At 44.6% G+C, this 23,450-nt stretch overlaps 1 protein-coding gene across 1 annotated transcript in view; it reads left to right on the top strand.

Moving 5' to 3' along the window:
- CDH23 (cadherin related 23) overlaps positions 1–23,450 on the top strand; it is a 556,494-nt gene that overhangs the window by 237,836 nt on the left and 295,208 nt on the right. The window contains exons 8-9 of the mRNA XM_019538542.1: positions 7,799–7,927; positions 18,560–18,638. Coding sequence (XP_019394087.1) covers positions 7,799–7,927; positions 18,560–18,638 — 208 coding nt within the window. The remainder of the gene's footprint in view (positions 1–7,798; positions 7,928–18,559; positions 18,639–23,450) is intronic.

The raw sequence follows: 23,450 nt of genomic DNA, 5'->3' as shown, positions 1-23,450 counted from the left end.
CTCCTGTTTATTCCCCAAGCTCCTGCCACTGGTGTACAGGCAGGCAAGTGTCCCACTGGGGGCCCTTGCCTTCCCTACAGATTGTTCCGGGGCTAGAGTAGGGGTGGGTTCCCTTAAGTGCCTTAGCCTGCTGGATTTACAAGGATTGCCCAGCAGTGGCGATAGTCCCCCCAATCTCTGGCGGGCTTAATAATGAAGGTGCATTCCTATCCCATCTCCCATTTAAATGAGTTGTCATCTGGTTCAATCTTGGATACAAATGAGACCAGGAGAGTTGCTTCACCCTTATCACCCTTGTCTGGAGGGCTTTAGATGCATCTCCTACCATATCTTCATTGCCTTTTGTAAGTCCTTCCTCTAATCAGTTCTTGTTCAGGCAGAGTTGTGGCAGGAGGTGAATCCTTTGTGAGTCAGACAGGCTATGCACTGTTCCATGGTTCCCCAAGAACGCAGAGCTGAGAGGTAACAGCAGAGCAAGCAGGGGTGGGGCATGTGGAACCTGCAGGGTCCATGTGGCCCCTGTTGTGGAGGGGGCTGTGGCCCTGTGGGGAGGGCAATCCTGCAAAGTCCACATCCCCTCAGCACACACCGTGCGTGCCCAGCTGCCAGACAAGATGAGACCTGCTGGCAGGAGCTGTGGCTGCAAGGAAATTGTCCCCACATCCTGGTTAGTGAAGGGTCAGTGGGAACTCTAACTGCTTTATGGTAAGAAAACCAAAGGCAAACAGCAAAACATATAGATATTTAGAAATCATTTTATTATGATGATAGAGACACTAGTCGGCTTCCAAATTGCTTTAGCACTGTAGAAATATCAATAAAACATTGTCCATCTGATCTCTCTCTCCTTCGCACTCTATATATGTAGTGGTCTTTTGTTTTTAATTGTGGAGGAACATGGATTTCAGAGTATTTTACAGTGACTTTGGGATTTTTTTATCAGGGATTTTTGAGTTTTCAAATGGGGAACACCAGAATTCCTGCTAGGGAGGCAAGTGGTAGGACCCAGGCAGAGGAGCCTGCTCAGAGCTGGCACCTTGGACCAAGCTGGAGGTGGCTGACCTCCTTGACAATTGGGGCCAGGAGGACATGCTTTGACAGTTCAAAGCAGGCCACCACACTAGGAACATCTGGGCGATAGCTGCCCAGATGGCCAGGCAGGGGCACACATGGCAGTAGTGCTGCACAAAGGCTAACTCTACAGCCACAGCTCACTGGAAGCTGGCCCAGAGAGGCAGATGCCTTTACTGCCTGTGTAGTAGAGCTGTGCGAAACAGCTATGTTTCATTTCAGTTTCAGATTCGACCGTTTCAGATGATTCGTTTCAGTGTTTCTTATCACTGTTCCATTTCAATGTGGCCGAATCTGTTTTTGAGTTTTGATACTGTTTTGGAGATTTGGATCAGCTGGGGAGAGGCAGGCACAGCTTGGTGGCTTCAGGTTCTCCTGTGACTCCTCCAGCTGTTCCAGCCTCTCCCTGGGTAGGGAGAGCCATGGGAGAATGCCCCCATGGCTGTTCTGCCTGGCCCCATTCCCTGCCCAGCCCTAGCCTCCTGGCTGCAATGTGGGGCAGTGGGGATTTCCCCCTCCCCTACTTGGCACCCATTCGGCAGCTGCCCGATGGCTTGGGGGTGGCTCTGTCATGCACCCTCAAAGGCCCTGATTGCCACTGCTGCAAGCATTGAGCGCAGGCCTTCTTTTTTTAGTGCCAGGAGGCTGAGGCTGAGGCTGAGGCTGAGGCTGAGGCTGAGGCTGGGCGGGGCAGCCATGGGGTCGTCTTCTGTGGCTCCCACCACCCAGGAAGAGGCAGGCACAGCTGGAGGAGCTGCAAGAGAAGCCCCCATGGCTGCCCTGCCTGGCCCCATCCCCTGCCTGGCCCCAGCCTCCTGGCACTTTAAAGCAGAGCTGCAAGGTTGCGCTCAGGGCATGCCTCTGAAACATTACGAAACATCTCAAACATTTCTGAAATGTTTCAGATGATTTGGTTTAGTTTCAAAGGTGTTTTGAAGCCTTTCATTTTGTTTTGGATTCAGTGTTTTGGACATCGAAATGGACACCTTTGAAACAAAACAGCTGCTGAAATTTTACACATTCTTCCTGTGCAGTCCCCATCCAGGTCTGGCAGTTGTGCAGCAGGTCACAGCCAAGCAGCAGCCCCCACTTTAACTGCTGCAGTGGGTAGAGGGTGCAGGGAATGCTCTGGGCTGCTCTAGCAGGCCAGCTGGCACAAGGGTTAGCATCCCCAGGTCCAATTGGCTGGGCCCCAGAAGCTCCTGAGAGCGAGTTACCCTGAGCTACTTGCCAGGGCAGCTTTTTGTACTGTTGGGGCCAGGACAGGGCAGCTTTTTATACTGCTGGGACCAGCTCAGGTGCTGGCCCCAGACTCTAACTCCCCCTGGCTGCAGATCCTGGAGAAGCCAGGCAGAGTTATTTTGCTCCAGGTGGTGCAACTTGCACCACACCAAAGTGCATATCTGGGCACATGTGCTGAGGCAAAAAGCCCTGGTTCATATCTGCACCTGTTTGAGCTGCTGCAAGTGCACATGCCTGCATGGGTGGATGCACTCCCAGAGAGTAATATGATCCCTATGAGCTTTATAGACTTTTACTGTTAAAAAGTGAAAAGGAGTTCCTAAGATTTCCCCAGATGAGGCTCCTGGTATTTCCCAAGGCTCTTATTTGTTTGAAAAAAGGTGCCTTAGGAAAAAAATATATATATATTGTTCTCACCATCATCACATGCTGGCTGCAAGAAGACATGATGAAGGGTACCGCAAATGAGATGGTCAGCAAGGTGAAGCTGGGAGAGAAGTTACTGAACACAGCAATCTTCCAGCTTCTTAAGGGGTCCAGAGCTGAGCAATTAAGTTGATAAAGTGGATGGAAAGCAATCCAGAGGAAGGGAAGCTCTGGTTGGGGGTGAACAGGGTAGTAATTCTTGTTTATTTGAAAGGGTGCCTTGAAGAAGAGACAGAAACATTGTACCCCTTTGCCAGAGAGTGTAGGATTTCAGCAATCTAGACAGAGATCACATTTCCTAACTCTAAGCATTGGTGATGTGTAGGGGGTGTACCCGGGTGCACGTGAACCCCCTGAGATTGGCCTTGTACCCCTTGAAAGCGCCAGCCGTGAAACTGGAAGTGCTGGTGGAAGTGCACTTCCATTTTCACCACTGGTGGTTCTGTGGTTGGCAGTCAGCAGTGGGGGGCCTACCCCCCTCCAGGTCAGCATTCTGGTACCCCCCTAGACTCTGGAGGCACCAGTCACCCATAAACTCTAAGTATACAGTGGGACAGCAGAACAAGCTGCCTTGGATACCTGTGCAAGGTCCTTCACAAAGGTTTCAAAGAAGAGGCTTGGCAGGCATCTATTTGGGGTGGTTTGGAATAGTGAACCCATCATTCATGCAAAAGGCTAGACTAGATGACTCCTGAAGTCCCTTCCAACCCTATGGTACTATGGGTATGAACATGAATGAAAAAAAATTGTACTGTAATTCAGCTAATTGCACTGTAACTGGTTTGTCTTGTGGCTCTGTTCTGCAGCAAGTTGAACCTGACCCATAATAATTTACCACCAATTCCCAGGAGTAAACTCTTCTGGTTTAGATTCATTTACTGTGAGATAGAGGGGAGGCTGGATAAGCATCTGCCTGAGATGGTTTAGAACTAGGACTTGTGAATCCTGCATCTCTGCAGGTGGTTGGACTAAATGACACTTGAGGTCCTTCCCAAACATATACATGCTGTCCTCGGATTTACAACACAATTGGTTCCTGGAAACCGCATCTTAAGTCAAAACGTTGCAACTCGGAACCAATTTTCCCATAGGAAACAATGTTAGAAATGGGAAATTGGTTCTTGAACTAAGGCCTGGTACCCTATTTTTACCAAAAATAACCCATAATTTTATATTTAATCAATTATAGACCAGTAATATAGCTATATTAATGTATTTATATTGTAAATAGCAATTATATTGATTTGGAACGACTTCTTTGAGGTGACTTTGTTGAACTTTTTGAAGGGCTCTTGGTTGGACTTGGTTGGACTTTGTTTTGCCATGATGGTGGAGGGCATGATGCAGGCACTGCTTGCTCTGGGCAGAAGGCTTTGGGAGAGAGGGCTCTACCCTGCCGTTGCTTGTCCACCCGGGACCCGGGGAGTGCGTGGCAGAGGCACTGTGCTGCCTCGCACAAGCTGCGTGCAGCAGCAGAGCCGTTTCAACCTCCCCATGCCTCCTGGATGAGCCACAGTTTCGCTCCACCCCAGTGAGCGGCAGCAGGGCCTGGCAGGGGCTTGTGCCCTGAATCTGCTTGGGGCTTGGGCCTTGGGCTGGCGCTGCTCTAGGTCGGCGGTGGGGGCTATGGGGAATTTTAGGGTAGCTGCGGCCCCCCATAGCTCCTACTCTGCCACCTGCCCCAGATCCAGGGCACACACCCCCGCCATGCCCTGCAGCTGCTGCTGCTCAGCAGGGTGAAACAGCAGTTTGTCCGGGAGGCATGGGAGGCTGGAGCGGCTCTGCTGCCGTTCACCACTTGTCTGAGGCAGTGCAGTGTCTCCGCCCTGTGCCTCCCCCCACCCCAGCTGGACAAGCAGTGGCAGGGCAGAGCACTCGATTCCAGTGCCTTCTGCCCAAAGCAAGCAGTGCCTGCATCACCTATGGCGCACATCAGCGGGAGCCACCCCATCCACTTCCTGTGCTCCCCCCGCCCTCCCTCCCACCCTGGCTGGGCAGCACTTGCCCCAGCCCCGGTCCCAGCCCCAGCTGCAATCCTTCCCTTGCTGCAGGGGCATTGATCTGCCTCCCCACACCTCTTCCCTCCCCTCTCCCCCAACCACAACAAACTTAGCAGCTGGACACAGCTGTGTCCAGCATCATAAAGGCAAAGCCCACATCAGAATGTCAAAACAGGGTGCCAATTTACAAGTCACAAGTGCTGTTCAATGTAATTTGAAACATCATAAGTCTAGGACTCCCTGTAGTTATAGGTTCTCTGGACTACTTACCACTTCATTCTGGAAGCGAGCTCAAACCTTGGCTACGAGCACTACCAAAAAGTGTCTTTGGTGAATTCATATGTTAATGCTTTTTTGCTATCTCTGAACCACAGTATTTGCTCAAAAAAGGTCCATGATTATAAATGCCACAGTGATGAGGATATGTTGGATATGAGGATGTGCCACAGTTGTGAGGCCAAGGATTGGAACAGAAAGGAATGTTTTGGGAGGGATGACAGTGGGAATTGAGATGGCACTGACCCAAACAGGGAGTTGAGATGACACTGACATGGGTAGGTTAGATGAGGAGGCTAGCATTGTGCTTGATTATCAGTGTTCTCAATCCCTACTTTAAGCAAAATGCGACAGAAAATCAGAGTACAAGATTTTATTTGAAGAAAAAGGTCCCCAAGTCCAAGAGCGATAGTACCAGAGTGCATGTCAGAAAGGAGCATCCACCAAGGCCGTAAATACAGTCATCTTCCAGTTAAGAGGAAAATGGAGAAGCTGTTTTGATGACCGTGTTTAAATCAACATTCATTTCCTGGCAATCAGTCCTTACTGCTCTTTAAAACCATTTTGCAGATGTGTGTGGTAATCTCTAATGTTTGCCTTTCACCACCTTGCTTTATAGTTAAGTAACAAATCTTATTTTATCTTCCTTTGTATGTCATTTGTTCTGCTCCTTTTTTGTAGAATATGTAACATTTTATCTGGGAAAGGGCTAGAAGAGCTAGTGTCATTATAGGGCTCCTTATGGTGCAGACAAATGCAAGAGAGATCCCAGTATTGCAGATCTCAGTTGACATTGTAAGGGTGCTGCTCTGTGGAAGCTCATAAAGATGTCTTGGCAACTGCTCACAAGTTAGTGGATTTTAGATATTCAGACCTCAGACAGCGAAAGATAGTGCTGTAAGAGTCCTGGCCGGAAGTACCTGGACACTGTGGTAAGGATGCTACTTCATTATCTTGAGGCTGCTGAGTTTTTTGTCTTACAAGTTAAGTGATTGTTTGAATCCACACTTCCAGCAGTGAAAAGAGCAGTGAAAAGCACACAATCACTCTCTGCCTCTTGTCTTGAAATGTTCTAGGACTGTTTCTTTTAAAGGCTCTATGTAATCATTTTCTTGCCTCTCTTCCAATTGCCACTGAAAAACTTTTGGAAACAGTTACCTTGCTACAGCACAGGAAACAAGAGTGATATAGTTGTACTGATATAGTTGTACACATCTTTATGATGTTAGAATAATTTTCAGCTTGGATACATTTTTTTATTTCACCTACTGAAATGTAACACTATCTATTCTATGTAAAATGGCAAAATCGTAAAATCTTTTTCCCCATGCTGATTGGGTTGTGGGAAAACCTCCTCTTGGATTTGAGTAAATACGGTATTTTGTATTTGTTTGAAGAAACTGTATTCCAGCAGTAAAAATAAAACCAAAGGTTGGTGTTTGTGGAGCCCACATGAACAGTATCATGAACTCTTGTTCACCACTCTTGGCAATGCAGTAGTAGCTAGCTAACCAAGTGTATGCCCTTAGTTAAAGCTATGAGTATGCTGCACTACAAAATGAAGGTTAGGTTATAGTCAGCAGAAGAAACTCTCTTGGGAGTGATTTAACCCTAGTTGTTTCCAGGTTGTTTTTTCTTGGAGCAGCCATTTTTATTCCAAAAGAAAAAGCCTGAACATGTCTACACTCTTATTTTCTCTTGATAGAACAGTGATTCTCTCTCCCATGAGAAACTGAATGTCTGTACAAGTTCATATGAGCTAGCATCCCTCTGCACACTTAATCTAGCTAGGACAGGTAACAAGAGCCCTGAAGGTGAAGTGGCGTTGGCTTTAGGACATGCTGCTAATCAGATTACAAAACTGTCTACCCTAAATTGCCTTTACCACAAGAAGTTCTGGCAGCAGAGACAGCTTAATGTAGTAGACACAACCTTGTACTCTGGGTGGCAGACAGCAGGCATCTGGCCAAACTGCATGTACACCTGCATGGTCTGGTGGCTGGGCTACAGCAGCTGTGTTGTCAGAGTTCAGAGTGCATTTTGAGAAGGCACCAGTTGCTGAATAGGCTACAGCAATCCACTAAAGCCTTAGGAGTATGTTTATGTGTCTTCAGCAGGTTGCTGGACCATAACAAAAACCTTGCTTAACTCAGCAAAAAGGGACTCTTCTGAGAGCTCTGCTCTTCTGGCAGTGTGAAGAGTTCTACTGCCACAGGACAGCTGGAGATCTGCCAGCAAATCTGTCAAAAAGTAACAGACTAGACCCAAATTGACCAGAGATCCTGGGTACAGACTCTGATTGTCAGTATGTATCAAAGCCCTTGTTTACGGTATCTTCACTACTATTGTTATCTCTGCTACTTAGTTTAAGCTAGCAGAACATGATAACATACGCTACAACCACACTTTCATTTTGCTGTGTAGGCATACCCTGACACGTCAGTATGAGAGAACAACTTATAGATTGAAATATTTGTAAGCAAAACACTTCTTCCATGTCATTCCAAGCACAATAAAATGTATTGCTGTTAGTTAAATTGTAAAGGGTAGATCTGGGACAGAAAAGCATATTATTTTCTATCTTGGAGAGAGACTTTGCCAACAATAACTTCGCTAGAGTTTTAAGAAAAAACAATTTCCAGGAGTATTTATAGATCCTGATGCAGTGTTAGGAAAGATGTTGAGAATCCCTGCCAGTACTGGTCTGAGCCATTTGATCATTATTGTGTGAGCTAAATTATTGCATTTCCTTTTAATGATGCTTACTCTTCCTTGCTTTTAAGGACCAAGATAAAAACAAGCCCCTGTCCACTCTGGCCAACTTGGCGATCATCATCACAGATGTGCAAGACATGGATCCAGTCTTTATCAATCTGCCCTACAGCACAAACATCTATGAGAATTCACCTCCGGTAAGGGCTTCTTCTTCATTCAGATATGTTTCTGTGATGTTGCAATGAGAGAATAAGAGGAGTAGAGAAGTAAGGACGCTGCATTTTAATGCTGGACAGAGACACCTCTGTCCCTTCTGATACAATGGCTTCTTCCCTTCAGGATGGTTTTGTTGCATTGTCCCAATTTTTAGTTTGGAAGTGACATCAAGAAGTCACAAGAAAAAATTAAATTCAGGTTAATCTGAAACAGAAATTGTATTTATTACAAACAGAATCCAAAAAAAATGGATTAATCTGAAGCAAAATGTTTCACTTGATTTTAAGATTGCTCAACTTTTTAAAAAAAATCCACCTTTTAATTTTTTTTCTTTTTAAATTTAGGTCAACTTTTAAATAAAAAATGCCAAAATAAAAAGTTCACTTTGAAAATTTCTATCTTAAACATTTTGATTTGAAACTTGAAATGAAATGTTCTGACAGCTTCAGTATTTTTTCCAGCATTTTTCTGGCTAAAACTATTTTCCAGATTTACCCAGATTTTTCAGTTTTGGTTCCTCAAAAAGTCCATTTTTCAATCAATTTACTTTTTATCAAAAAAAGAAAAAATAGCTCATTTCTAATCATGGCATAGTTTGTGTTTGACAGAAGAAATTGGACAGACAGCAGACCATAATTGTGCTGGTTATGACAGTAGCATCATATCCACTTGCTCTGAAGATATCATGCCTAACACAGGGCGATTGTTTTCAGAAGCCTTTGGAACCTTAATACCATTTAAAGTCATTGCTACTTAGGTCAGTTAGGTATTTTTCGAGATATTTGGCCATAAAGCAGTTATATGTAGAGAGAGTGCTTTGTGGTTAGGTCATTCTGTATTATATTTCCATGTTGCATATATTGTCTGCCACCTCTGGAGTCCTGAATTCAAACACCTGGCTTAGTTGTGAGGACAAATTAGTTTGTTCATTTTATCCAGGTACACAATGTAATAAAATAAGCATTCTATGCAGACAAAAAGCTGAGCTCAGCTCGAGCTTCTATATCTTTGTTCCATTTGAAATATAGGGCCTAGCACATGTGGTGGCAACCTAAAGCAATGAACCATAACAAAAATCAATGGGGTTAGGACCTACCTGCACAAATCTCACTGTGGAAAAGCACTTTTGAAATAGCCACAATAAAAATCTCAAATATATGAAATCACAAGTAATTCACAAATAAATCATCCTCTTCTGCATATGCAGAAACCTGCCACCTCCCAAAATGGCAGCATGTAGATGATCAGTAAATAAATATTGAATATTCTAGGTATGTGCCAAGATAAAAACCATTGGGATCATAAATGTTAGAGAGGGCAAAGAACTATTAGATTATTGATTCTCTCCCTCTGTAGGTTAGAGTGTAGTTTGCTCTAACAGGAGACGTTTTAGATATTTGATCTTAGCCAAGAGGTTGAGACATGATTCAAGCCAAAAGTTAATAGTAATATGAATAGTAACATGAATGACTTGCATGAATACCAGTCATGTTTATAATAAGCAGCTTCTCTAAAATAGAGGAAGAAAAATGTCTATATGCATCTTATTAACAGAAACAAAGAGTTATGTGAAGCTACAGAAATGGAAACTCCCCCTGCACATATACCCTCCCCTCAGCATTAAGGATTATAGACTGAATCACCTTCACAGAGTAACCTTGTATCCTGCAAAGGAACATCTTTCAAATTAAACGACAGTATAATAAGATCGAAACTAAATGGGCCCTTCATGTTGATACTTACACTAACCATACATAGCAATTACTCTCAGCACATACTAAAGTATCAGTGTCTAACCTGAAATATGAGATGCACCTTAAACTAGTGAGTCATAATCTAAATGTTTTCTAGTTTGTTGGAATTCAGTTTCTGTTGGGTCTCTGGCTTCTGCAAAAGGGTCACAATAGAATGCAGGATAAAAATGTGGAAAGGAGGGTTCTAATCCATTGATCCTCTTCATCATCCATAGAAATCAGTGTGAGTATACAGCCTACACTGACTGATTTTCCATGTCACTTTCTCTACCATCATGCGTGTGCGCATGTGTGTGTAATAGATGGGAGTTCAGAGTGGGCCCTGCCTATGACTGATGATTGCAGCATGACAACCTTAGGAGTCTGTAAAGAGCACAAGAACATGAAAACTGTGTTTAAATTTGCTATCCCACTCTTGCAAAAAATGACGCTAGAATTACCAGCCCGGCTTTATTATGATCATCTCTGCCTCTGAATATTTTTTCCTTTCTATATATCTCCAGGGTGTCTGACTAACTCTGACTCGGAGTTTTTGTGACCTAACAGTCTCAACACTTATGAGATTAGCGGACTGGCATGAACTGAATTCTAATACAATAATGAATTATTGTATGCTGAACTAAGAGGTTCCAGTAGAAATTTGTGTTACAAGAGTGATGATTGTGATTAGCCATGAGAAGTGATTTGAATGAGTGCTAATAAAGGAACTTTTAGTCTCTTTGGATCTCATGAAATAAAGTGCCTGTCTGCCATCCAGAGATAGTCATGAGGCATGCACGTACTCTGAAATGTAGCCCAGCAGTTAGGGATGTGAGAAACCCTGCTTCAAGCTCCTGATTTGAATCTTACTCTATAGATCAGGGACTTGGCCCTGGGTCTCCTACATCCTACTCAAATCAGTTATTCTTCCTGGTCTAATGACTCTGGTCCAGTTATCTATAAAATTGGAATAGGTTCAACTGGGAAGACAGATGAGAGGTGGCCAAGAACAGCCAGCAGTATGGCAGTTAAGGTGCTTACTTGGCATGTAGGAGAACCAGGTTCAAGTCCATGGCTTGAATCTGCCAGAGGCAGGACTAGAATTGTGGTCTCCTCCATCCCAGGTGGTTGACCTGACTCCTCAGTTATTGCCTGTTATGAGTAGGTTGAGGCATGCTTACTCTTTGATTCTGACCAGAAATCTCATTCTTCTGCTGCAGCTAGTAGGTACAGTCCCGTGGAAAGTGGTCCTTTTGACAAATCTCCATTTTCTGATGAAAACCCATTTTCTTCAGCTTTGCCTCTAATATCTGACATGGAATAGAAACTGTCACACTGTATGTTGGTTTTGTTATGTTAAGGGATACACCTAGAGTTTTGAATGCAATACCTGGACTCATTTCTCTGTCATAAAATGGACATCCACAATGTCCAGTTGACATTGAGTGTACTGTGGCTTGAAGCGTGCATTTTTTGGCACGCTGGGTTAGTGAGATCAGTGCTATTGTGCTTTTAAGGTTAGAACAACTTGTGTGAGATTTTTTCCTGGCCTTTCTACCTCCATCTGTGTCTCTCTCTCTTTATCTATGGTACCCAGCATGTCTGTGTTTCTCTATCTATGTATCATGCAAGAATACCTAATCTAGAGTGTATATATTACCTAATAAAATCCTTCTTATTTGGGATTATTGCATCAAATTTTAATTTCCTCACTCGAGTAACAGCATGTCAGCCAGCCCGTCACTGAAGAGCTGATAGAAGGTGAAAGAAGTGGATAAACTGCAGCAAATTACTGCAAACAGATCCCTATCAGCCTTTTAACTGGAATTGACTGGAATTAAGGAGTGAGAAATAGGATTTTTTTTGCCTAAGAATCTGCTGTGGCAGATTTCTTAAGGGGCCTCCCTCCCCCTCCCACTGACTCCTCCTGCCGTGACACTGGGCTATGGTTCGCCTTTCAAGTCTTTAATCCTGTAATAGAAGATGGGGGGAGGGGAGGGGGGAGAAAGGGAAAGGAAAGGAAAGGAAAGAAGTGTTACTGTGGTTCTTATTTTTTCTGAGACCAGGGTACTATAGCACAATTCAAAAGAATTTTTTGCCCATGCTTTTTTTCAAACCTGTGAAGAAAGAAGACATTTTCCTCACTATTTAGAATTCATTATTATTATTCTCCCATGTTCGTGGGGGAAAATTGTCTTCCTGTGAGTTATTGCTTATTTTTTCTTGATGCAGTGTATATTTCCAATGGATAATACAAATCTCCCAGAGTACACAAACAAGTCAAACCAAAATGTCCTAGAGCTACAGTAATGCCTGGTACTTGTGGTACATAGTACTTTTCATCCTCAAAATGCTTTGCAAACATTAATCCTCACAACCTCCATAGATCAGTAAGTACCAGCATTGTTTTACAGACAGGTAAATGGAGGTTTTAGGAAAAGGATTTTCCCATAACTAGATAGAGGAATCCAAATCTGATTTAGGAATTTCAGGCTCCCACTTCTGTGCTTAGATCACCACTCATTCAATGATTATCATCCAGGACTCATCGGGACTACTCTTCTAGGAAAAAACATGGGAAGGAAATCACTCCCTTAAGAGACAAATTGAGGCCAAAAAAATTCTGGTACCCCAGACAGTCACTGACAACAGCAACAGGGACCAAGACTCAGTCATTTTTAGTCCCTAATTGGGCTTTCAAAGGTAACTGGAAGTGTTCTTTATTGCTACATAGCACACTTAAAATATAATTTTCTTAAAATATAATTAAAATACTGTTAATTCCTCACCACCCCTAAGGCAGACAAGGTTCTTTGGGTAAATCCGATATCCTTTATTAGACCAACTAAAATAGCTGGAAAAAAAACTTTGCAAGCTTCCTTAGACCAACATGGCTACAATTGCCACCCCTAAAAAATTCAGTGCGTTACAGTAGTATTGTAGAAGCAGTGCCAACTTTGCCCTAGAGTATCAGTAGCTCTCAGTTAATTCCTTCTTATAATGTTTTCAGCCCATCAGCATGAACACTTTATTAAAAGCTCAGGGTTTTTATTAAAAAAGGATTTATTTACCCCCCACTCCTCACCCCAAACCATCAGAGTTTGTTTGGATAATGTAAAATTCTTCATTATTATTATTTTTTTAAGCATAGAGCTGTTTCAGATTATTGGTTTTTAAATCTTTCCTTTCCTTCTTCCCTTGTGAGGGAAGGTTATTCTATGTTCCTGCATTGCACTTGCATTTTTCCCTTCACCACTCTGAGGCCTGTTTTGGTCACTCTCCTTGATTCACAGGTAAGGTGTTATTCACTGTAAGAACATGAAGATTCTTCATGAGTAGCTGCACTCCCCAAAGTACCAGACAGGTGCATGTATGTTCCCCACCTGCATCTGTGCAGACTATGAATCACCTTAGGAGCGTCAGTGAGTAAACAGAATAATTGTAAAGAGTTCTCTCTGGTGACAGCAGCAAAATTCCCTCCAACTTAAAGGTGAGCCCAGCCTTCCTGCCTGTCTGCTTCTGGACGTTAAAAATAGCTTCCTGGGAAGTGAGTCCTTCACCCTGTGGTGGTCTGCCTGGGCAAAGTTATGGTGGCAAGGACTTCATCAGAACTATAGGGTTATAGTGAGAGACCCTTCAACCTTGCCATTTACTGGACAGCATTAGTTTAGCTCCCTCCCAACTCCCTTTGCTTAGCTACTTAAATCTGTGTACCAGCAGGATAGGTGATAAATGCTCTGCAGTTGAGACTATTCCTCAGGTGCTTGGAGATGACCTCAGGTCATACGTATATATTCATGTTTCATTTCATGCCCTTTTGCCTATCTTAATTGAAACTAGACATTTAAGGCCTGAGCCACAGCCCACTGAATTCAGTGCAAAGGCTTCCATTGCCTTTTATGCAGTTTTGATCAGGCCCTTGGTAGGGGAGGTGCAGACTTCTGAGAGCTTGATTCCATTAGTTGCATAGTTTTCGAAAGCATCATATGAACAGAGTTGCAAGAAAAATGAAATCCCAGCAGGGCTGTGAATGGAAACCTAAGTGGATGGCAATTCCTGGCTCTGCTGTGGGTTCTAGGAAGTGGGTACCTGGACAGGATAGGTTTCAGGCCATATCCAGTATGGCAGGGGCTTTCAACCCTTTTTAACTAGTGTATCCCTTCTGGTGGCGGTGGCCAGACATTGATGTGGGGCAATGGCCCGGTCAATTGTGCATTGCCCACCTGCAGCCCATGGAGCTGCACGTGCAACCAGCTTTGGAAAAGTGGTGTGCAGCAGCAGCATGGGGTGGTGGGTGGCGATGGCAGCGGCTTCTGTATGCTAGCCCCCTCCCCACATCCCCTGCGGCCAACCAGGCAGCACCTGTGCAGCCTGCAGAGGGGCACTACTGCCTTCGTTCCCCCCAGTCTTGCTCCCAGGCAGTGGCACAGGGTGGTGGGTGGAGGCAGCAGCTGCCATGTGTGAGCTGCCCTGCCCCACATCTACTACAGAAGGGTACCTCCTTGCTGCCAGCTATTGGCTGATGGCAGTGGCTAATCAGGAGAGTGAGCTGGGGTGGGAGGTGAGGAGGTGCCCTGGTGTGCTGCATGGGGCCAGCAGCGCCTGGCGCACCCCCCCCTTCCCCCTCCCCTGGGTAAGAGGCAACATGTGGGAATGTGCCATGGGAGATGCTGCCACTATGCCCCCAGGCCCACTCTGTCCCCACCCACCTGCCTGTATCCCCCACAACCTAAGTACCCCAGGGTACACATACCTGAGGTTGACAACCCCTGCATTATAGCATTTCTTTCACTGTTGAGGGTAAAGTGTAAGCCGCTTTCAGCAGGCACAAGAAAGTATTTTATAAGCAATTGTGGAGACTTGTTTATAAGGTAAAAAGGTTTGACCCATAGCTCCACAGACAGTTCTGTGAAGCCAGTTTTTTGGGTAAGCCCTACCATCCAGGGGTTGGCCAGTCCTTTAATCCTTGTAACTAGAGTTGTGTGCCGTGTGGACAACTCTTTGGCTCTCACAGCTGGGTTTTTCCAAACATAATTTCTAAAACCCTCACAGCAGAATCCGCACCTTTATCTCTGGCAATAATCATCCAACTTGGCACCCACAGAAGGTGGCTTTTCATAAGAGAAACCCACACCAAAATGAACAGGCCCATTGCTATTCCAAGGCCATCACTAAGCTCACCGACTCCTGCAGCTGTCTTCCCTTTGAAATGTACAGCACGGCTAGTGACACTTATCATTCTGAGATGCTCTGTCTCTTTTGACAGGCGATGAGTGAACTGTCAGATAGGCCAGCGCCTTTACCCATTGCCTTTGGAATGGAGAGGTACTTTGGGTTGCCAATGAGCAAGTAGGGGCTCACATCACTCCTACAGGAATGGTAAATTAAAGTGTAATGCATTTGGGAAGAGAATACTGAATTTTCTACCTAGAAGTCTCCCCTTTCTCTTTCCCCTTTCCTCTTTTCAGCTTTCTTCCCTTGCCTTTCTAAATCCCAGCTCTTGTCTCCCATGTGCCATTTTCCCTTTTTCCTAGTGCTTGTAATACCATCTTCGGTTGTACTTGCTGGTTTGGAAAACACAATTACTGCTTGTGATTTAGAGGCTCTCTTGTGGCTGGCGGGGCCCAGCAGCTCAGTGCTGCTCAAAGGTCAATGACCCAGGATTTATGGTTAATGCTCTCAGATAAAAGTGCAGATTTACTTAAGGAGTCTACTGAAATGCCCTAGGAGATTGGGAAGAGAAATCTATACAGGCCAAAGAACTTCCCCTTTATTACAGCCAGTTCCATATTTTCTCTGTTCTTCCTATCAGTGCTTTGTGTTGTCTAAGTACAGATGTGAAAGGGGGAGGATGGAGGACAGTTGGGTGACTGAAAGTTTCTGCATTTCTGCAGGTGAAGCACTCTCAGTAGTTTCCCTAAGCTTATCCAAGGATTATTATTTTCCTGTCACAGGATTCTTCCAGTATTCATAGCAGCAACTTTTTGTCTAGTAAACTTCAGTTTTGTTAGTCCAGGGTATTTATGTACCTTCTGCATATGCACACACGCACTCACACTCACATACACACGTGCATGTAGACATTGACAAACTTGTGGTCAGGTATCCTGTTGTGTACATCATTGTGTACAGATGCTTCCAGGTATGCAGACCGATGCTTAGGTAAACATATGCATATGTAGGCACACCCCTTTGTATTCACAGGCGCATGTTGACACCTACACCTGTTGACACCATCAAGGACACAATTTGTTCATATATGAATGCACACTCTGTGGCACTCATGTACATACCCTCAGTCGTGAATGTACCCAGACAAGATTTCATACAGCTCATGAAAAAAAACTTCATAGTTGTAAAGAAAAACTGAAGTACCAAAGTTGGGTGAATGAAAAAGGGAAATTTGAATGGCTCCAACCTTTGGTCTTCAGCTGATGAATGGCAACATCAGTGTGCTGGTGCCAAGGCTAACATGCTGTCAGGTTTCCTCATTAGACATGCAAATGCCAATGCTGACATTTTCAGGGTAAAATAAAATGCCATTTCACCCCCTTGCTTTCAATAAACCGATGAAAACAGAACAGCTTTAAGTCATAAACATGTTCACACTACATTAATTGTTATTTTGCATGTGAGGAGAGAGAGGGAATGCATGCACATATGAGCTAAATGACATCCTTGGGAGTCAAGCCAGTGTGAGAGGAGCCCGAGCTACAGAACTGACAGAAGCAAATAACAACATTTTTATCTTGAAAACTATGCTAATCGCTGGTCAGTTCTTGGCCCTTCCCAGTTTGTTTCACATGAGACTCTTGGGTTTGTTGATATTTTGGGGCTGCAAGTCACGCAACTTTCCTGAAGGAGCTAGTGTAAAAGGCCGTCTGCTGACTGCTCTGACAGTTACAGAGGCAACCAACCGTAGGCTGACCCCTTTCCAAGCTGCGTTCTGACCCCTTGTTCTGTCTATAGTTTTTGATTAAAAACGTAACAAATCTTTGCAGTTCTCCCAGTCAATCACATAGCTGGCCAGCCCTGACCAGCAGGAGTATCTTTTATCGCCAAGAATGCCTCATTCAGAGAACAGGGAAGGGAAAAACCAAATCAAAACTGAAAATGGATAGGTAGAATCTGTGTGTTGACCATTGTGGAGATGTAGGATAAAAAAAAAAACCTATTGCCTTGAGGGATACGATGCCTGAAGCCACAACCTGAGGAAATTATTGCTTAATGGAAGTCCCTTCTCTAAAATTAAGGAGTATATAATTTTCCTTGTAAACTAAAAACTCCTAACTATAATACTCTTTTTGCTTTAGCTGTACTGTAGATCTCTTTACCCTCTGCTGAAATTTCTGTTTTAGCTCCCAAGGTTTAGTGACCCCCAAATTCAAGCACTAATAGCAACAATCACCTTGCTGACCAAGCTTCAAATTCATCTGCTATTGGTAGGTGACAAGAGACAGTGAAAATTAGTTCGGTGGTGTCATGATTTGCCTGCCTTTGCAAAACTAGCACATTCATCTCAATCCCCTCAGGAGACCTTGTAGATTAGAAGTTACATTCGGCTTAGTTCTCTCCTGGGACTTAAGGGTCAAAACTCAAGTGTGTTATCAGAGCTTTGTGGGAGCACAGGCTTTGAATAGCAACAGGAAGGGGTGGATCTAGAGGGGTGTGATGGGCTGTGCGAAATTTCACTGGGTGTTTTGATTTGACACTGTTTCGACTCATTTTGAGCTCTAAACAGTGAAATTGAATTGAAATAAAGGGCTTCGAAACAGCCTTGAAACAAAATGAGGCTAGTCGAAATATTTCAAAAGTGTCCCTCCCCAGCACTAGACCAGGCTGGGAAGAGGAACTCTCCCCCGCTGGGCTGAGTTCCTTTCCCCAGCCCGGTTGTAGCGGTGGGGGGGGAACTGGGCGATCAGGCTCAGTTCCCTTCCCCAGCTCCCTGGTCCCAGGTGGCAGCACCAGCTTCCCTCCCTCATCTGGGAGGCAGATTGGGGGTCCACAGCCCCAGGAAGACTGGCACAGCCCCCGCAGCCCTCCCGGGGTTGTGGGCCCCCTTTCTGCCTGCCGGCTGAAAGAGGCTTTTTTGAGCTTTCCCATTATAGCGTATGGGCAAAACATCGAAACAGCGTCACTATTTCGACGAAACGGAACAGCGGTTTCAAATCAAAATGAAATTCAAAATGAAACTGTTCCCTTGGAGCCTCAAAACTCAATTCGAATTGGAACAGTGCTGTTTTGCACAGTCCTAGGTCACATCCCCCTTTGGCTGTGTGCTGTCTCCTGCTGGGAGCTCCTTGCATGCCATGAGCTCTGTGAGCTCACTGGCTTGTTGGCACAGTGTCTTCCCAAAGTACCTGCATGCATGCAACTCCAGAGCCCAAAGAGTATGTGGTCACCCTACTCCTCTTTTCTCTTCTTTCCCCTTGGTGAATTCAGCAGTGGGAAAAGAAGGAATGAGAGACTGGCAGTAGACAATCCCCATCACTGTAATCCTGGATTCACCCATGACAACAGGTGTTGCAGGTCAGAAATAAGGTGCTTTGGCATAACTATATCTGGAGGCTTGCATAGGCCTTTCCTACAGTGTCTTGTGCTGCCCATGTGTAGCACCTGACCTTCAGCAAGACTCTAACAATTAAAAAAATACATTAGCAGTGAGTTTCAGCTGTTAATCTTAACATGTAGTGCATCCTTGGAGATGCAGAAGTGCTCTTATTCCCATACTCTGAGAGCAGGTGAGATAAATCTTATGAACTGTAGAAATGAAGTTTGGGCAGAGTTTGTAAACATCCTGCAGCGTGATAAAGGACACGGATATGATGTAGGAGAAATTTTACAGTGCTTGAGACATTTAATCCTGCTTTTCCTTCATAGGGTACAACTGTGCGCATGATAACAGCAATTGACCAAGACAAGGGACGGCCCAGAGGTATTGGATACACCATTGTCTCAGGTAAGTCATGGAAATAACATAAGTTCACAAAGCAGATGAGGGACGAACTGGCCTTGCAATGGATATTTATCTATGTACTGCCCATACTAGGGAAACGATATTTTACAAGCTACCTTCTTAACTGTGCTGTCTCTAATTAGTTCTTTTATTTTGGTCATTGCTGATTTCTCATAGCAAGCTGGTATAACCAAAAGCTTTCATCTTTCTAAAGAGCCTCTGTTACCTTCAGTGATGTCCCAATCCGTTGTTAGTGACATTTCCATTCCCTTGAGTGGAAACAGTTACTGTATGCAGAATTTGCCAGTGTTTTGTATTGAAGCCTTTCAGCTTTAATAGTGTACATGCTGTGCAAAAGATGTGTGCATTCTTCCACAGTGGCAGTGCACAGCTCAGGTAACACTGCTTTGTTTGGATGTGTTGCTGACTAATATCATATGCCTTTCACCTTTCTGAATTCATTCTACTAACTTAAGGCTGAATGTAGTTTGCCTGATACCTACTAACAGTTCTGCAAGGGGATTAGAAGAGCTGTAAAGCATTTTAGCATTACAGTGGTGCTTTTAGAGAGAGACTATGGGTACATCTACATTGGCTCCACGTCACTTGAAACTGCTGCCAAAAAGTAAGTTCCACCCACCTACTTTACACTCTCCAGACCTGGAAATGCAGCAGTAGGGTTGATTCTTGGCACCTCTCCCTTCCCTCTGCCTGCTATGGCTAGTCATAAAACAATGTTATTAGTTCAGATGTTTATTATTTCTTTAACTGTGTCTGTAATAGCATTAATCACCCACTGATTCGCTCCCGTGTTTTTTCAGGTCTTCAGCGTTTCTTAGCAATCTCCCTTCCAAGTATTGACATGGTCAGACTCTGCTTAGCTTGGAGATCTAGCAGATCTGAAAAGGCTGGAAAAGCCAAAGCAATTTTTTTTTAAATTAATATGGAACTGGAAAGGAGTTAAGTGAAAAACGGAGTCCTGGCCTTCACTTTTCACCACCTGCACCCTTTAATTCTACTTGTACACAACACCTCTGGAAGGACGGAATGATTCATTCCACAATACGTATTTTTGACACTGCTGTCATCTTCAGTACATCTTCTCTTTGGTCATAAGGCGTTCTCCATGCTCCAGAAAGTGACTTCTTTTGTAAGAACCCTCTCTAGTTCCTACCCAGAAAACTCACCTACATAGGTGCCATGCAGATAGTTCCAAGGAAATATGTATTGCCAGAGGCGTATCGAACAAGCTTGCACTCTGAGCAAACCTCTGATAGTGAGGTGAGAAGAATGTGGGCTGTCAGTTTTGCCTGTCTGTCCACCCCTGGCTGTGGCTGCTGCTGCAGCAGCTGCTAGTGGTGTGGTGTTCCTGCACCTGCCTGCTTCCTGCTATGGCAAGATTCCCTGGACTCACCTTTCCACTGCCTTCTCTAAGCTGCTACTTTGGGCTGGTATTCCCCTAATTATGCTGCTGGTTATTGCCATGTACTTCTCTCCAGCTGGCCCCAATGTTTTCTGTAGGCTTCTAGTTTCAGGGGCCCCTTTCATCCTTTTTCTCCCTTGCTTCCTGGGAAACTTTTGTGGTGAGTAAAGTGTCACAGAAATTGGCATCACACCAGAGAAGCTGGAAAGCTGGACAAAAACTTCCTGATAAAACAACATTCCATTGGAAAATACCACTTCTTTTGTTCAAAATATGTCTGGTTTGATGAATTTTCATTAAATCTGAGGCAGGGTTTCACGGGAGCCTTGAGCTCCTGACAGACTGCCCTGGGGCTGGGACATAGGTTTCTAGATGTTTGCAGTAGAGCCAGGTGTTCTGGACGTACATGACCTCCATTCTGGAGCAGTCCTCTGGCAGATCTATTCCAGAGAAGCTGGGGCAATCAGCTTGGTGGGTATATCCTGGAGCCATGGTTCTGGGGCAGATCTATCAGGCAAACTGTCCCAAGTTCAGGGACCTTGCAGTTCTCAAATCTGTGGCTCCAAGGCTGATCAGGAAACCAGAGCTTCCAGCCTCTTTGCTTTGGAGCTAGGGGCTTAGAATTATAGAAATCTTGAAAGCCCTCGAGCCCTGGCTCCAACTGGAGCACAGCTTCTAGCTCTGCAGCAGTGAGCCTGGAAGAAGTTTCCTGTCTTGTTGCAGAGCTCAGCCTGGGAGCCTGGAAGTTCTCAGGCAGACTTGGGCATAGTCTGTGGAGTGAGGTAGCCAAGCTGCTGGATCTCAGGAGCCCATCAGCTGCTCATTAAAATGGAAGTGTTCATCAGTTTCGCTGCTGATCAAAGCAGTTGTGGAACTGACAAGCCTGTGGATTTCATGAGGCAGCTGTAGGATGTGGGGAGCTATTTCTTTTCAGGAGCACATTGTTATGGTATTTTTATTGCAGTGTTCTCACAATTTGCAGTGTTCACAATTATTGCAGTGTTCTCACAATTTGTGGTTCTCTGGAATTGCCAAAAGTTTTGGTTTCAGTCCAGTTAATTTTAAAACATTAATGCAAGCTGGAAAAACCCTGATGGCTAGCCATGTGGTATGCAGAGGTAGGTTATCTCAGTCTTTCATGATATGCACCATTTGGGTAGTTTGTGGGAAGTTGTAAAAATCCTTGTCCTCCCTAAAATGACTTAAGTTTACTGCATTTGCTAACAGTTCCTAGCCTAATCCTCACACTGGATTCTAGACTTATTTTCCCAGTTTCTGTCTCAAAGTATCATTTCAAATACTTGTTTAATTTTTGTCTGCACCTTAATGAGCATAAAGGGCAAGGTGATCTGAGTCTGGCTTTCATGTCATTTGACCCTGGCTAGAAGTATTAATTTGCATCCAGATCAATCTGTCTTTAAAGATACTGGGATTAGGCATTTTTATAATTCCCTTTTAACTTTATTCTGATATGTATTCAGTCTGAATTAACTGACACAGTCATCTAATCACTCTCACATGTGTACTAATCAGGAAAAATGTTGGTGATGTCTTTTTAGTGATATAGATATTTGATCCCTAAAAACTGAACAGGGACCAGGAATTACCTTTGCAGAGGTCACCAGCTCAGACTCCAGTTAGCAGACTTTCAACAAGCTGCTTATTTGCACTGCATTAGAACCTAAGTATGACCTAACCATGAAAGCTATGTTACCCTGTTGCTCCTCTCCTGAGGACCATTCTGTAGGCTAGACTTGTATAATGCCATTTTCTACATGCTTTTGAATATATAGCTATTAGAGTTAATGCTCTCCACTGGTGTGGCTGTCGAGTTATGTCTTGGAATAAGCATGTATTTGTGGTTTCCCTCCTCTTATTCCTAAATGGCTGCTTTTCTTTCCATTCCTTTCATGATTTTCTCTGTGGCCAGGCTGCATTCTGGACATCTCAAGATTTTTGCCTTTTTGGTTTTGCTGTCACTAAGTTTTTGGAGGAAATTTAACATTAGCGTTAGGAATCTAGGCAGCACGAGTATAGACGACACCAGTAATCATGTCTTACCTGCTTGGTCAGTTAGCTCTTCTCCAAGGAAAATTAGGCAAATGTGGTGGTAAACACATTAACACTTCCCTTTATAATAGAGGCTTCCAGTACAATAACGGGGTAGTACATTTCCACCGAAGTCCAATGCAGATGCAGCACTTACACAGTAGCTCACATTCCTACTGCTTGTGACTGCCTGCTATATTTGCCTTGTCATATGGAAATTCTGATCATACATTCTCTCCTTCCCATGCAAGATGCAATGTGCTTCTAAAATCAACTTTCCTGAAACCATGTCAGTAACTAACATTTGAACGTTTTAGGCCTGAGTGAAGCTTTTAACATGAACAGGTCATTTCTGGTTCCTCACTTTCTTGAGGTATATTCTGTAATTACTGTCGTCAGAAAGGAAGTCAGGATGCAGACACTTGACAACGATTAGTTATGAGCCCCACTTGACATATTCCCTTTGCTGCGGGGGACTCCTAGACTCCTGCAAGTTCTTTGGTGTGGCCTGGTTCTGTCACAGCAGCAGTCTTTTTTTTTAAATTTTGATGGACTTTTTGTGACAGAAGTATTTTTAATAGTTCTTATATTTTTGCTCAACTTGGTGACTGTTTTAAATGAACACCATCCTTGGGCAGTTGTAGGGGCGGATCCAGGAGAGGGGTAATACTGCAGACACAACCCCCTTCTGCTGCCACTGTCCCTGATTGCCGTGGTGCAGGGAGAGTCCCATACCTGCTCCTGCCTCATTCCAGCTATGGGCTCTGACTGCACAGGGTGCCTGGTTCAGCAGAGGACAGTGGTGAAGGGCAGGGTTCATCTTTCTGCACCTGCTGCTCCCCCACTGGTGAGGAGCAAGTGCTGGAAGGAAGAATATCCTCTCCACTGCTGCAGTTCTTTCCAGCTGACACAGGCATGGGGGAGCCCCACAACTTCTCCTGCTGCATTCCTGCCATCAGCTGCTGGGAGCAGCTGTCTAAAGAGCCAGGCTTGGCTTTGGGACAGCAGCATTGGTGTGTAGGTCCCTCCATTCATTGCCTCCTTCCTCCCAGCCAGCAAGGGCACTACAGAGGAGGGAAGGACCAGGCACAGAGCAGGCACTGGCAGAAGGAACATGTACCTGTTACTGCTGTTCCTGGCTGAGGCTGGCTCCCTGCAGTGTGTGGCTGGAGCAGGGCTTCATAGATTTCGTAGACATTAGGGCTGGAAGGGACCTCGAAAGATCATCAAGTCCAGCCCCCCACCCGAAGGGTAGGAATTCAGCTGGGGTCATAGGATCCCAGCAAGATAAGCATCCAATTTACTCTTAAAGGTGTTCAGTGTAGGTGCTTGAACCACCTCCG

The sequence above is a fragment of the Crocodylus porosus genome, unplaced genomic scaffold (genome assembly GCF_001723895.1).
Source record: "Crocodylus porosus isolate Cpor-Errol unplaced genomic scaffold, CroPor_comp1, whole genome shotgun sequence".
Taxonomy (NCBI): domain Eukaryota; kingdom Metazoa; phylum Chordata; order Crocodylia; family Crocodylidae; genus Crocodylus; species Crocodylus porosus.
This window is presented reverse-complemented; position numbering and strand designations above follow the sequence as displayed.